At 41.3% G+C, this 13,693-nt stretch overlaps 1 protein-coding gene across 1 annotated transcript in view; it reads left to right on the top strand.

The window, feature by feature from the left end:
* LOC310959169 (endophilin-B2-like) overlaps positions 1-12,734 on the top strand; it is a 22,905-nt gene extending 10,171 nt beyond the window's left edge. Inside the window, exons 6-10 of the mRNA XM_083930418.1 lie at positions 3,503-3,526; positions 3,655-3,744; positions 4,593-4,693; positions 9,249-9,489; positions 11,842-12,734. Of these exons, the coding sequence (XP_083786544.1) occupies positions 3,503-3,526; positions 3,655-3,744; positions 4,593-4,693; positions 9,249-9,489; positions 11,842-11,949 (564 nt within the window). The 3' untranslated portion in view covers positions 11,950-12,734. The remainder of the gene's footprint in view (positions 1-3,502; positions 3,527-3,654; positions 3,745-4,592; positions 4,694-9,248; positions 9,490-11,841) is intronic.
* The last annotated feature ends 959 nt before the right edge of the window (positions 12,735-13,693 follow it).

Raw genomic sequence — 13,693 nt, 5'->3', positions numbered from 1 at the left:
ATATGATACTTATGACATGGGCATGTTTGTGCATGTTCACTTTAATTGTTGTCCGGACCCTTTGAATGTTCATACTTTCTGTTTTTATTTGACATCAAACCAAAGAGAAATACTGTAAAATTTTAATGTGTGTGAGTGAACACACTGGTAGGCAGGTGTGACAGCATGGTGTTCTTTGTGTTGGCTCTGTGACTGAACCAGCTGCAGAGTGGCTGGGAGAGCTGGGATGTGGAGACGGATCCCAGTGTATCAGAGCAGAGGAAGGTTGTACACATAAGCATCTGTCTAGGATTCAAACCCTGTCAGTCTGGCTGTTTATTAATGGTGGTAGTCAGTGGTTAGTCTCCAGTGGTTTAGTTTGTGTTTTGTGGTAAAGACTTTGTTATCCACCCCTTGTCTCACCTGATAATGTGGCATGGTCACTTTGCCACTTTGTATTTTTCCTTAAAAGTTTGGGGAAATGGAGGACGATTCAATATTAATGTGGCCAGACAATGACAAGCAAATGGTCTGTTTTCAAGTGATGCATAAAAGGAAATAGGTGATGATGACCAACAACATTTCTCCTGAGAGCTGTATGTAGACCAAGTGACACAAACCAAAGGACAGAGAAGGGAAAGAAGAAAAGACTAGTTCTAAAGGAAAGAACTTAAGATGACAAATCATAATGACTTTTATTTTATTTTCCACATGCAATTTCCAAAATGTATAGACTAATATTCTTGCACAGGATTTACATTTTATCCAGTGGGAAAGACGGTTTCCATAATGAGCCATGTTTAACACAGGGGGGCGCAATACGACAAGCGCTCATCGGCGTGCAGCTGCAGAATGTAGAGGAAAGGTCACAGAGAGTTCAGGCTGATGGCCAACAGCAGCAGCTGTCTCACACAAAAGTATTTATGCTGCCCACACTCACAGGGAAAACAGGTTGTCTCCAACTACACATTCTTGTTTGGAAAATGCACAATAATATCATTTCAAATACAAACGTGAGCCCTTACTGTATGGGGTTACTTTTGTTGCTTTATTACGCAATCAAACACAACAAGTTTTGTTTGCAAATCCAACAATTTTGGGGAAATCAACAACAATTTCAGCTCAACAGCAAACAGGGATGTTTCTGATTCACTTTAAAGTTATAATCCGTAAGATTTTTATCTATTTAAATGTCTTCTAAGTTCCTATCCATCAAAGAGTGAGTTTAAACAATGGGGATTGATCTTATGACCCACTAATGAAAGCACTTTTTCACCATGTTAGTGACTCTGGTGTGTGTGTGTGTGTGTGTGTGTGTGTGTGTGTGTGTGTGTGTGTGTGTGTGTGTGTGTGTGTGTGTGTGTGTGTGTGTGTGTGTGTGTGTGTGTGTGTGTGTGTGTGTGTGTGTGTGTGTGTGTGTGTGTGTGTGTGTGTGTGTGTGTGTGTGTGTGTGTGTGTGTGTGTGTGTGTGTGTGTGTGTGTGTGTGTGTGTGTCACAGGGAATGGACTGGAAGTAGAGAGGTGAATGTCTCAATAAAGTTTATAAAGAGCAAAAAAAAAAGTCAACACACTTAGTGACCGTGAATGTGACAAGATGGAGGCTCTGAAAGAACAGACACACCTGCAGTTACATCTTACTGCCACAGAGGCCGCTAGAAACAACATATCTCAAATCTTATGGATTATGACTTAAATCAAGCTTTAATCAAAAAATGATGTTATTTGCAATACAAATATATCTTGACTGACATGTCAGTAGTTTTGCTCTCAGGTCTATTTTCTGATTAGGGACATTTCAGGAAACACTCTGACCTGGTGCTTCATTAAAATGATTTATGTTGCATGAAAAACTGACACCAAAGCATTTATATTCATGCCCTTTTTATTTAATATGAACACACAACAACAGTCAACACAACAACGTAAAAACTCTACAGACTCTTTTCATTCAGATATCTTGAGGCCAGATGTTACTCCTAACTTTTGAGCGTTAAGCCAAAATTTAGAAGACTGAACAAAAAGATTTTTATGAATTGATATTGGATGATTAAATGAAGATCGGTTTGAATTGGAAAACTACGTTTTTAAACCCAGCCCTACCCCCCTTACTCTTCTTTGTTGCTCAGGTTAATATAAGCAGCAACAATGTAGTTAGTGAACTCGGAGTTTAGTAAAGAGTGTTTTAAAGACTTACCTACTGGCCCCTGTACCAGCTCCTCTCATAGTAAAGTCCATTCAAGTGGATTACCAAAGTCAATCCCAAAGGAAGGAGCCCATTGGTGCTTTGTTTTCTGTGTAAGGACTCTTCTCATGCTGCTGCAGAGGTTTGCTGTTATTTTCAGCAGTATTAGTGGTTAAAATAGACGTTGCTTCACCATACGGCCCCGAGCTAATCATTGTTAGCCACATCCGGCTGTTAGAGACTCTCTCGGATTTCTCTGTTAATAGTTGTTACACAAAAAAAAAATGTCTCAATGGTTTATTTGATGAATGTAAGTGCCGAAAAAGACCCTGGGATGATTTTACGGCAGAATTACACTTTAAGTATAATTCCTTAGTGTAAGAGAAAACATCCTTAACTCAACTTCCATTCCTGAAAATTGCACCTGGAAGAGCAGCTGTCCTCAAAACACTGACCGCTGCCAGAGATCAGAATTGTGTTGGGCAGGACTGTCCAACCCTGCTCCTGGAGGGCCACTGCCCTGCATGTTTTAGGTTTCTCTCTGCTCTAACACACCTGAGTCTAACGATCTGCTCGTTATCAAGCAGCTGAAGCTCGTCACAGGTTTGAAAATCGTAAGAGTCAGGTGTGTTGGAGCAGGGAGGAACCTAAAACATGCAGGACAGTGGCCGTTCAGGAGCAGGACTGGACACTCCTGGTGTTGAGTGTTGTGGACAGAGCAGCTTTGAGTTTCAAAGAGTTGGATTTGATTTTTTTTCTGAGAAAATAAATAAATACATTTCAATCAATAGGGCACTTGACAAAATCTGAGAAGAGCTCTCATGCAGGTTAAGGTTTAAGTGAAGCTTAACATACCTGAATTGACAGATGGGCCTGTCTAAGTACAGAGAGGACTGAATAATGTTTGAATTATACAGATATATGAAAAATTGATCCCCTTGAGGGCACCGTTGGATGTCCAGCCTATAGAATATATAATTGAAAATATTGTATTGTCTCACACGGTTGATGAATTTAATAAACCCATCAAATTGAGTTGCATTAAATAAATGAGACTTAATAAACTCGACTTTTGAGTGTAATTTTTAAAGTTGGTGCGAGAAAAGATGAAATTGACCATTAGATTCAGGGAGAGATTGTCATAGTAACAGAAACCCACTAAACAACGTTTCTGCAGAGAGAGAAACTCCTGTATTTAGAGTCAGCATCCGTCTACCTCTGTAGCTCCCCTTATAGTGTCAGATTGGCTAGAGTGAAGCACAGACACAGTTTATAGATCTTGGCTCCATAACGGTTCATGACTGAATGCTTTTTTTTCTGTTCTCATGCTGCTTCTCTCAGCTGCTGAGTGAGGAAGTTGACAAAGTAAGTACCTTCACTAGTGGACAGTGTGTGTGGCAATCTGTTTGTGTCTAAATGATTTCTGAAAAGCATGACGTGTTTGCACAGTCCTTTTTAATGCTTGCTTCCTGCCCTGTCATTTCCACCTGCAGGCAGAGCACGAGCTTCATGTGGCTCAGACGGAATTTGACCGTCAAGCTGAGGTCACTAGACTGCTGCTGGAAGGCATCAGCAGCACACATGTGAGTGCAGGAGGTTGACCCTGAGACTGCTTCCGTGAGCCAGCCCTGATGGAAAACTGTTCCACTGTCAGAGTCACCAGACCATCCTGCCCAGAGAAGTGTTGTAGAGGAAATGAGCAGCATGAATCACTGTTATACATGTTTTTTGAAATGCACATATTTCCAGAAATATTGTGAATTACTCAACACCTCAATGCTCTTAAAAAGATGAACGAGCTTTTCTTTTCTGCAACAGACCAAGCAGGAGAAGTAAATGTCGCACATTATTTGCTTCAAGTTCGGCTTCGGTTAACTTTGACACACACATTTTGTACCATTGCTGTACTTAGCTTTAGTAGCTTTATACTGCTCTGTCGGGTATAAACTGCACAAGAGAAGATGAACAGTTTGCAGGCAGTTATGAAACGGGAGTCTATAGGAAAAATACATCTTTTGAACACCTGTGTGTACGTATCGTGCTATTGGAGCCTAGCGTCTTTTAACCAGTTGGACATACTGCCTGAGTTAACTGTCTGTTAGCAGGCTCTTTGGCTTGGGCAGCTTATTTCCCCCACATATTCCTATATTGGATGTTTTTACCTTTGAAAAAAACAGGTTAACCGGGTTATTAAAACCCCGATTTGACCCGAGGTACGGTGTTTACATGGTGTTTGAGAAACCAGAGTATGCCCTTAACCCGAATATAATCATGTTTTTAAACTGCACGTAAACGCACTGAATGATGAGCTTTTGACGGAAATTAGGAAATCAGAGTATTCTGATTATTTATATATATATGGATAGATGTTTGTGTTCTGCCGGGGATTCCACTCAGTGAGTTGATCTTTTCATTTCCTTTCTCCCCTCAGCTCAACCACCTGCGTTGTTTGCAGGATTTTGCAGAAGCTCAGGCTACTTACTACGCCCAGTGTCATCACTACATGCAGGACCTTCAGAGGGAGCTCAACAAGTGAGGATTCACTGCTGTTGGCAGCTTCATCTGTAACATGTGTCTAACACACTGGATTAGTTTAGAGTAATACTCAGTCACTCGGGCCAAAGGGTAATGACTGTCTGTGACAGGATATGGAAGTTCTGTGTTGTAATATTTATCTTATGGGAAGAGCTCAGAGATATCCACCGACTTGACGCAGATGAGTGCTTACACTACTTAATGCGTACGCAAATGCAATAATATTCTGACCTAAACTGTGTGTGGCCTTGTTGTGTCTGATAAGAAATACAAAGGCCCCATTTCCTCAAAACCTCTCAAATCCAAGACGATCACAGCACCCTCTTATTCATCATTTTCTGTTTCCAAGCGGCAGACACTTGAGATGTTTTGACTGTTTGACCACTGTTGTAAGCACCACTTTTACTGTGATGTAACATGGGTTTTACAATTATTTTTCTTTCCACTTCCTCAAGCTGGTCTTTATTTATTGACAGAGTGACAACACATGCATGAACAGATTCTGCTCTTAGTCAAGAAGTGAACACACATACACTGAAGCTCATTGATCGGATTGAAAAAATGGACTTAGCGTACCCGTTTTTATTGATTTTTGCAAACCAGAACACAGAAACAGGTAAAACACAAGTACAGTACATCTGCTTTAAGGTGAAAAAAAAGAAAACCACAGACAAAAACAGAAAAATATGAATCCCACTACCTCACCAACAACCCACGTCAGACACGGTCGTAATAAAAAGAAAAAACAAGTAACCGAATAACAACACAACAACATTAGATAAAGTAAAACTAATAGCAAAACTAATTAACGCAATTGAAGAAAGAGAAAAACAACCAAAAAAATAAATAAGGGGGGAGGGGGTCTCTCCTTCCAGCACTAGGACTAGTGTCCTCAGCATCGTCAGGAATAACAGTGATTCTATTACTTATAAAAGCAGCAGTGGGTCCCAGGTTTTGTGGAATGCTGTCAAAGATCCCCTCTGTGAAAACCATAACTTCTCTAACCTTAGACACTGTAAAATTTCACATATCCAACTATTGTGAGTCGGTGGAGAAACATGTTTCCATTTAAGGAGAATGTTACGTCTGGTGAACAGGGTGGTGAAGGCCACGGCACGTTGTGTAGTAATGGGCGGATTTTTAGATGGAGGGAGCCCAAAAAGAGCAGTCAGGGGATTGGGCTCCAAATTTGTGTTAAGAGCCTGTTTGAGGGTTTGAAATATATCAGACCAAAATTCAGCAAGCTTCAGGCAGGTCCAGAACATGTGTGTGTGGTCGGCTGGGGACTGCTTACAGCGGTTACAAGTGTCACTGTGACTAAGGTATATCTTAGCTAATTTAGCATTGGTAAAATGGGCTCTATGAAGCACCTTCCACTGTGACAAAACTCTTACCAAAAAAGGCCATGTATGTGAGGTTGGGGGGAGGCAGATACGTCCATCTGATGATGTTTACCTCAGAGGAGAAGTGAGGACCAGAGGTTAGCTGTCACTCAAACGACCATGCCCCTAATTATTCATAAACTTTAACCTCCTTTTTGTCCCAGGCCTTAAACAGGTTTAATTATGCTGTGAAAACGGCCTGTTTAACATTGGGTGCCCCATGAGAGCCCCTAGTGGACACACAGAGAACTGTTTTTGGCACTTCCTGATTGGATCAACCAGGGAGTCACTGAGGTGGCGGCTTAGCTGTAACCTACTCTGTTGCTACCATACAGTCTGATTGCTACTATTGCAGCTGTGAAATGGTGTGAAAATAGTTCTGAGCATCCCAACGTCTGTGAACTGACTCGTTATCAGAATCTAATTGCCATGTAGATTTACCTTTGGTAGGGACAGGTGTTGGTTCTGTCTTCAGCTACAATCACAAAACTTGGCCAAAGATCTGTGGCAAACTAAGAAAAACAGTAAGAACAGACACGGACAGCTTTCGTTTTAACTTATTTCAATAATTTACTATATGCAAAGTACTTTGTGGTTTTTTTTTTAGAGTGCAGGCAATGTCAGACTGAAGACGGAAACAGTTTAACTAGTTGACAGTTCTGTCTGATTTCAGGCAGACTGTGGGATGTGTTCGAGCTGACTGTCAGGTCAGGCCACAGACCCCCCCCCCCCCCCCCCCCGCATGTGACAATATAACAGGGACACGCCTCAAGCTAGGCATACGCTAAATGACGTTAGCAGTTGCTATCTATGAGTTAGTTAGCCAGCCTACCTACGTGTTGCGTGTAGTTCCATGCTGTTTATTGATGAGAGAAGACACAGGCACGTTTATACGAATCTGGTGCACACGCACTGACGAGCACTCGATGGGAGGGAGAGGAGGAGCTCTGTGGTAGAGGGGGAGGGGCGTGAGTTGTAAACATTTCAAATTTGACTGAGTCAGCTCAATCTGCCAGACTTGCCGACTGCAGCTTTAATAAATAAAATGACTTTTCAGACAGTTCAAGTAGCCTAGTTTAGCATCAGTCCTTAAATCTTTTCAGCATTCATAGACTCACTTCATAAAACGCTTACCCTCTCCAGTTTGATGGTTGTTGGGAAATAACAATAAATAACAATATAGGCTCTCTAAGTATCTAAGTCCTCTGAGTATCTCTAAGCGGTGCAGATTCTTTCTGAGGCCAGGGTGTGAACTGGAAAGAGACAGGGACTAACACAAGACAGGGACTAACACAAGCTCGTCAATATTGTGCTCTTGGTGTCTTGGTATCTGTATGCTTGTGATTTTAATATATCAACAGGGTTAACTGTAGAGCATTGCTTACTCAGGCTGATGCATCACTGATACATCAGCATTTATACTTACTTTCATCAGTTTTTATTCAATAACGTGAGATATTTAATGAGAGCTTTACTCTTAATACTGGTCTGGGATTGTCTCCACATGGCTCTCACCCCAAACTGTTAAATACCATGCACTAACATGACCGTCTATCACAACAGAAAAACCCTGATTATAACACAAACAGGGCCACTACTCCACTGCTCAATGCTAACTCGTTAATTTGGTTAACAATGAAAATATGGTTACCATATGGTTGCCACCTGTAAGATAAGATGTATATGATCCTGTGCAGTTATTCAACAGCCTAACAATTCAATTCAATTCAATTCAATTTTATTTACAGTGCCAAATCCTAACAAAAGTTATCTCAGGACACTTTACAGAGTAGGTAAAGACCACACTCTTTGACTTATTTATGATTTACATAGACCCAACAATTCCCCCGTAGAGTACGGTGGCAACGAAAACCTTCACTATAACAGACAGGAACGTGGGACAGACCCAGCTCTGTGGAGGACGGACATCTGTCTGCACCGGTTGGGGAGGAAGAAAAGGAGAGAGAAAGAGAGAAAAGACAGACAGATGGACAGAGAGAGACAAAGACAGACAGAGAGACAGAGACAGACACACTTCCAGTAACTATAATAATATCTGTAGTAATGTGAATATGACTTATATGTTATGGCAGTTAATACAGCAGAATAGTAGAAACAAGCACAGCTAAGGTGATAGATTATAATAGTAGCAGGAAGCGTCATGTAGAACCACGGCAGCAGGCACCACCACCATCAGCAGAGACCTGCAAGATGACAAAGCACAAACAACTCCAGAGAAGAAGTTGAATTAGTAACAATCAAAGTTTACAAATCTTCTTTTTGTATTGTTGTTCAGGTTCATCTGTTGACGGGTTAGTTGACCTGTTTTTTGTCTGAAAAATATTATTTTCCTGAATGATCAGATCACAGGGCGAACTTCTTCCGACGCATTTGTTGTACGTCACTGTGTGCGCCCAACTCTGTGATTCACAGAAAGACGTCTTTTGGGAAAGGAGGAATATCACGCCTCGGTTTCACAGAGACAGGACGTCAAATTGCAGCCTTTACCTGGACACAAATGTGACACATTTTCTATATAAAAACCACTTCTGATGGCAACCAAAGACCAAAAAAGGGTTGCCAATTTCTCTAAAGGTTTGCCAATGGAAACCTGGCAACTGTTACTGTCGAGCCCTGCTCCAACATAGAAAATATTATTTGTTTCTACAGTATATTAATGTTCTGTATATCAAGTACAGCTGCTTTTAATATTTCCTGTAGTGCCACACAAAAGGACTAGGAGTAGGAGTGAATCTGTGAATAATATATCATTTTTTTAAGATAGTCCACAACATCCATAAAACCACATTATTTAGACACGGTAATTCATCCTTGAATTTCACACATTTTAAGATGTTTGTTTGATGCAAATGTTGACAAAAGAGGAGGTTTCTGTCTTAATAACACCTTTATTTTACTTAACCTTTTCAGCATGGGTAAATGGTAAATCTCTATAAACACCATAAAGCCAAGCTTCCAGATCTGTCTTTCCCCTGGAACAGTAGGAAGCTGTTCAGACAGCAGCACCACAGCCAAATCAAGACACATCTCTTTTTCCATTCTTTTAATGTGGAACACAAATAACACACACATCTGGATGTGACTGCTGTGTTGTTTTCATTGGAAACCCACTTTTTAGTAACTTACTCCTTCCCTTTGTTTTTGAGCAGATGTGCTAATGCTGCCAGCGCCCCCCACCCTCCTGCAGCTGTCTGTCCAGACCCTGTCTCCTCTGCTTTCCTGTCTGGACCATCATCTCCAGGGACCACAGTCTCCTCCTCTTCTAGCCAAAAGCCCAGCGCCCTGGCTATAGAGCAGACACAGCTCCCTGTCACAGGCACCAGGAAGGCCAAGGTCCTGTATGACTACGACGCCCATGATACCAGCGAGCTCTCCCTCTTGGCTGATGAGGTACAATAGGATATTCTGAGTCAGCCCACACACTAACATGTCTGTTGTCACGTAGAAATAAAGGGTCCCCTGAGACCAGACAGCTGATTGCAGTTAGAGAAGAGAGTACAGAGTATACCACACATTTAACAAAAATGGTCCTCATAAACTGATAATACCTTGAGACTGCCCGGACGGCAAATACTATGAAAATGAACTATCTTTTGTCTGTCGCAGTAAATAGAACAGCGAAGGTGCAGGAGGGAGGAAATGACGTAGATTACAGCACGGTGATGGAGCCGGTTCTTAATTTGGTCATGAACCGCGTCTCTTGCTGTTCTTTGAATTAGTCTGATTATTTTAGTGTCAGTCCTCGAAAAAAAGTTGTAATTCCAGCACTTTGTCTTACTTGCAAAAAAATATTAATAAAGCAACATTGCTATACTAGACCTTCATCAGGCAAACAGTTATTTGTGAGTAAGAGGGAGTGCAAGTCTGCACTCAATCCCAGAAATCACCCCCACAGACATGGAATCTAATAGACATCAGCTTTTTCTCCCTCAGTCAAAAATAAGGGTGGATAAAATCCAATGAGACACACATGAAACTATTTAAAAAAATGTATGACTAGAAAATGAACCAATGAACCTAAAACTATAAAAATCTAGATCTAGATAAATAACAAACATCTAGAAGATATAGACACATTATCCAGACGGAAAACTAAATGGTCAATGCATAGAACAATGTCAAAACCAGATGAAGACCAAGAAGCCGGCCGGCTAAACACCGTTGATATAGGTGTTTATCAGATCGGGGACATTCACAGTCATAAGTCAGTATTGGCACAGACTAATGGAGGCTGTTTATGAAACATCTACCAAAATAAATCACAAAAATTACCTGTTGAACAAAAAGTCTGCTGACTCAGCATCTGTTTTCAGTCCCAAATCCTGACGTAGCCTTCACCACCACCGCTCAAAGGAATCCCCGATGTTGACTCCTCTTTGGTTCCTGTGGAGGTCACATTTCAGCCTTTTTCACTTCTCTAACCTTCTCCATTGGGGCGAGCAGAGGCCACTTGCTGGTATCGTTTTTTCCCTTCTCCATGGTAACAGACGCTCTGGTAGCAGAGTTGCTAAGCTAATCACTAGCTGCTCAGAGTTTACGGAGACGCAGGGGGAGGGGACGAGGAGCAGGGAAGACGGGTTGATTGGACGGAGGGTACCTTCCGGGACCCATTGGTCAATTTCTATGCAGGCCTACAGCTGATAGACTGAATGGATTTTTTTTGTCCTTTTTGCTCATTTCATATTGTGTAGATCAGACTACAGGACCATAATCACTGTATAAACAATGTTAATAATAATTACCAATATTCCAAATCGTAGACCAAAGCTTTAAGTCTGGTTCATGCAAAGATGCTAGTGAAAACAACGTTGCCCTCATAATAGTACAATATATAAAACATGATTAGTGAGGCATTCAAACTCTGTATTTTAATGTGTACTCATTAAAGGATGCTGTAGGTTCACAAGTCTGTTATATATAATATATATAATATTCACGCTCCCACATGTGCGTTTAAAGAATGATTGATAGCTTTAATCATTCCACCTGTCCACATTGGCCATGAAGTGATTTATTTTTAGGGCAACTTCAATGTAAGAGATGGTAGGCAAAATCAAGTTCGGGTAATGCTAATATCATCTTCAGAAGTCTGAGTTAGACAAACCTCCAAAGTTAGAAAACGTGGTCTTGAACGGATGAGCTGTATTAAGGTGATCTAGAGGTAAATTTAAGGTAACACCTGTTAGGATGGACAGGTAGGCTTGGATCATATCTACTCCATACCTTCAATCCATCTCAATTGTTCATATATTTGTTTATTCAAGTACCTTGCAAATAACAATAAAGAGTGAAGCTGCATGGCTTGGCTAATGACAGTGAAGTGTTTGGTAAAAGGTGCATCATTATCAGCTTGGAGAATGCGGTTGTCAGCCTGCTGGCCATGCTACCTACTGGACTTTATTTATGTGATCTGGCCCACTCCATTTCCTGTTCTGCTTTTGGCCCTGGTCTTACCACACCTTAGAGGAAGTGGCAGATAAGGAGGGACATTAGACTGAAGCTGACTGAACCTTGAGGTCAGAAAAATTCCAAAACACACTGTAGCCAAGAGTCTGAGGCTGATGAGTGGAAAGACGGAGATATGTCACCGCATGGGGTGCAATGTATCGCTTTCCTTTTCCTTTAGAAACAACCTCAGTATTACATGGGTTTTCTTTTTGATTTTGTGTTAAGAGCTTCATAGTGGTCAAATAAAATGTGTCTTCAAATGTCCTCCTTTGTTTTGTGTTTTTGTTTCTCCAGCTCATTACTGTATACACTGTACCAGGAATGGACCCTGACTGGTTGGTTGGAGAACGGGGAAACCAAAAGGGCAAAGTCCCTGTCACCTACCTTGAACTGCTGAGCTAATGGACCAAGCAACAGGACACACACACACACACACACACACACACACACACACACACACACACACACACACACACACACACACACACACTATTTGTGTGCATTTAGTACACTTATTGTATCTGAAACACTTATGCAAACCTGTCTGTTGGGAAGGTTTCTATAAATACAGATGTCATGGGAGGAAATTGCAACAGAGCTTGCAACAGTTTTGTTTGATGTGGCCATGTGGATCATTACAGACTTCCTCTGATTCCAGTAATGTGTGAGTGAGCATGATGAGGCCAAAGTCGGGGCTACACTTCCTCATTGTTAACAGCGCAGTTTTTTTTTTGTGTGTGAACTTGAATTCTTCTAAATCTTACATTTGTGTTTTAACACAGCATTGATGAGGCCTTCAAAGACCTGAGACCTTGCATGATCCATAGAAGGGTAATTGTGAACACAGTGACATGGCTACAACAGAGTTTGATGGGGCGAAATACACGAGCTGTCAGAAAAATAGGAAATTGTAAACTGGCCAACAATTTAGCCAGCTTTTCTAAACTTCTTTCAAGCGAACAGCTAGGTACAAAGTGCTGTTAACCTAAAAACAACTGTTGCAACAATGCTGAAAGTAGATGACAGAGGCAACAGATAACTGCTGAGGAAATGAACAGTCATGTGGGAACCACTTATTGGAACCACCCATCACACTGTGACATCCTTACTGTGGGAAAGTTCTCCGGATCTGTCTTGTTTTTTTATTTCAGGGATTTCCGTAACTATGTATTGTAGTTACTAATGATGAGTCCAAAGTAGTCAGCTCCCACACGTACATTTGACTGGTAGCTTCCAGCTCTCTGACAGAGGGGATCCTCTAAACTCCCAAAGCATGTAGGGTGGACAGACCGGGTTACGAGGCCTAAAAGCAAGGTAAAGCTTGAACATCCACCAGTTGCTGAAAATAATTTCAGACCGTCTCCACAAAAGTAGACCTATGACATGTAATTTGTGTAACATCCTTGCAATTGTGTTGTACAAGAAAGTTGAAAACAATTGGAAACAGAGTGATTTTGTTTGCTGTGATCTGTGATGAGCTGACAGAGCTGCTGACCTTCAGGAAAACAGGTCACATTCATAGTCAAAGGACTTACTCACCAACTTGTATGACTAATGTTTGATAATGTGTAACTAACTACTGATGATGTAAAGTCCTTAATTGGCCAGTTTACCGCACCAGTGATTGTGCAACTAGTGTGAGTCATAGCTGTGTGTAATGTTGTAAGGCTTTCAAAGGGAATCCCGAGCGTGATCTCACATCCCAACATGCTAATAATAGAATAGTACACAGTAGTTGAGGATCTGAGATCACACCCGGCCTTGATATTCTTGGTTCCCGGAGGATGATGCTGAATGTTTTGTGACCCCCTGATCTTCCCTCTAGAGTCACCATCAGGTCAAAATATCCCTGTTTCATTTTAAATTGAACTGTCAGAATGCCATTCATTTAGCGTAGTACATTCATAGTTTCCTCTAGCGCCACCCTCAGGACTTCATTTATATTTATAGCTCTATTACTGATGAGGCTGTAACAACGGTAAAGTCGAAAAGTTGTTATTTGCTCTTCTTGTATTTGGTCCTCTTGTATTTTTGAGTGTAATAGGCTAGGCTTCGGCGATATGTTAAAAATGTCCAACTGGCCACCGTCACAGTAACCAGTGATTGCCGATATATTGGCCCAGGGCCGTGTGCAGCAACCCAGCTG

Source organism: Echiichthys vipera, assembly GCF_963691815.1.
Source record: "Echiichthys vipera genome assembly, chromosome: 16".
NCBI classification, from domain to species: domain Eukaryota; kingdom Metazoa; phylum Chordata; class Actinopteri; order Perciformes; family Trachinidae; genus Echiichthys; species Echiichthys vipera.
The sequence above is the reverse complement of the archived record's forward strand: the minus strand, read 5'-3'. Positions and strand labels throughout refer to the sequence as shown.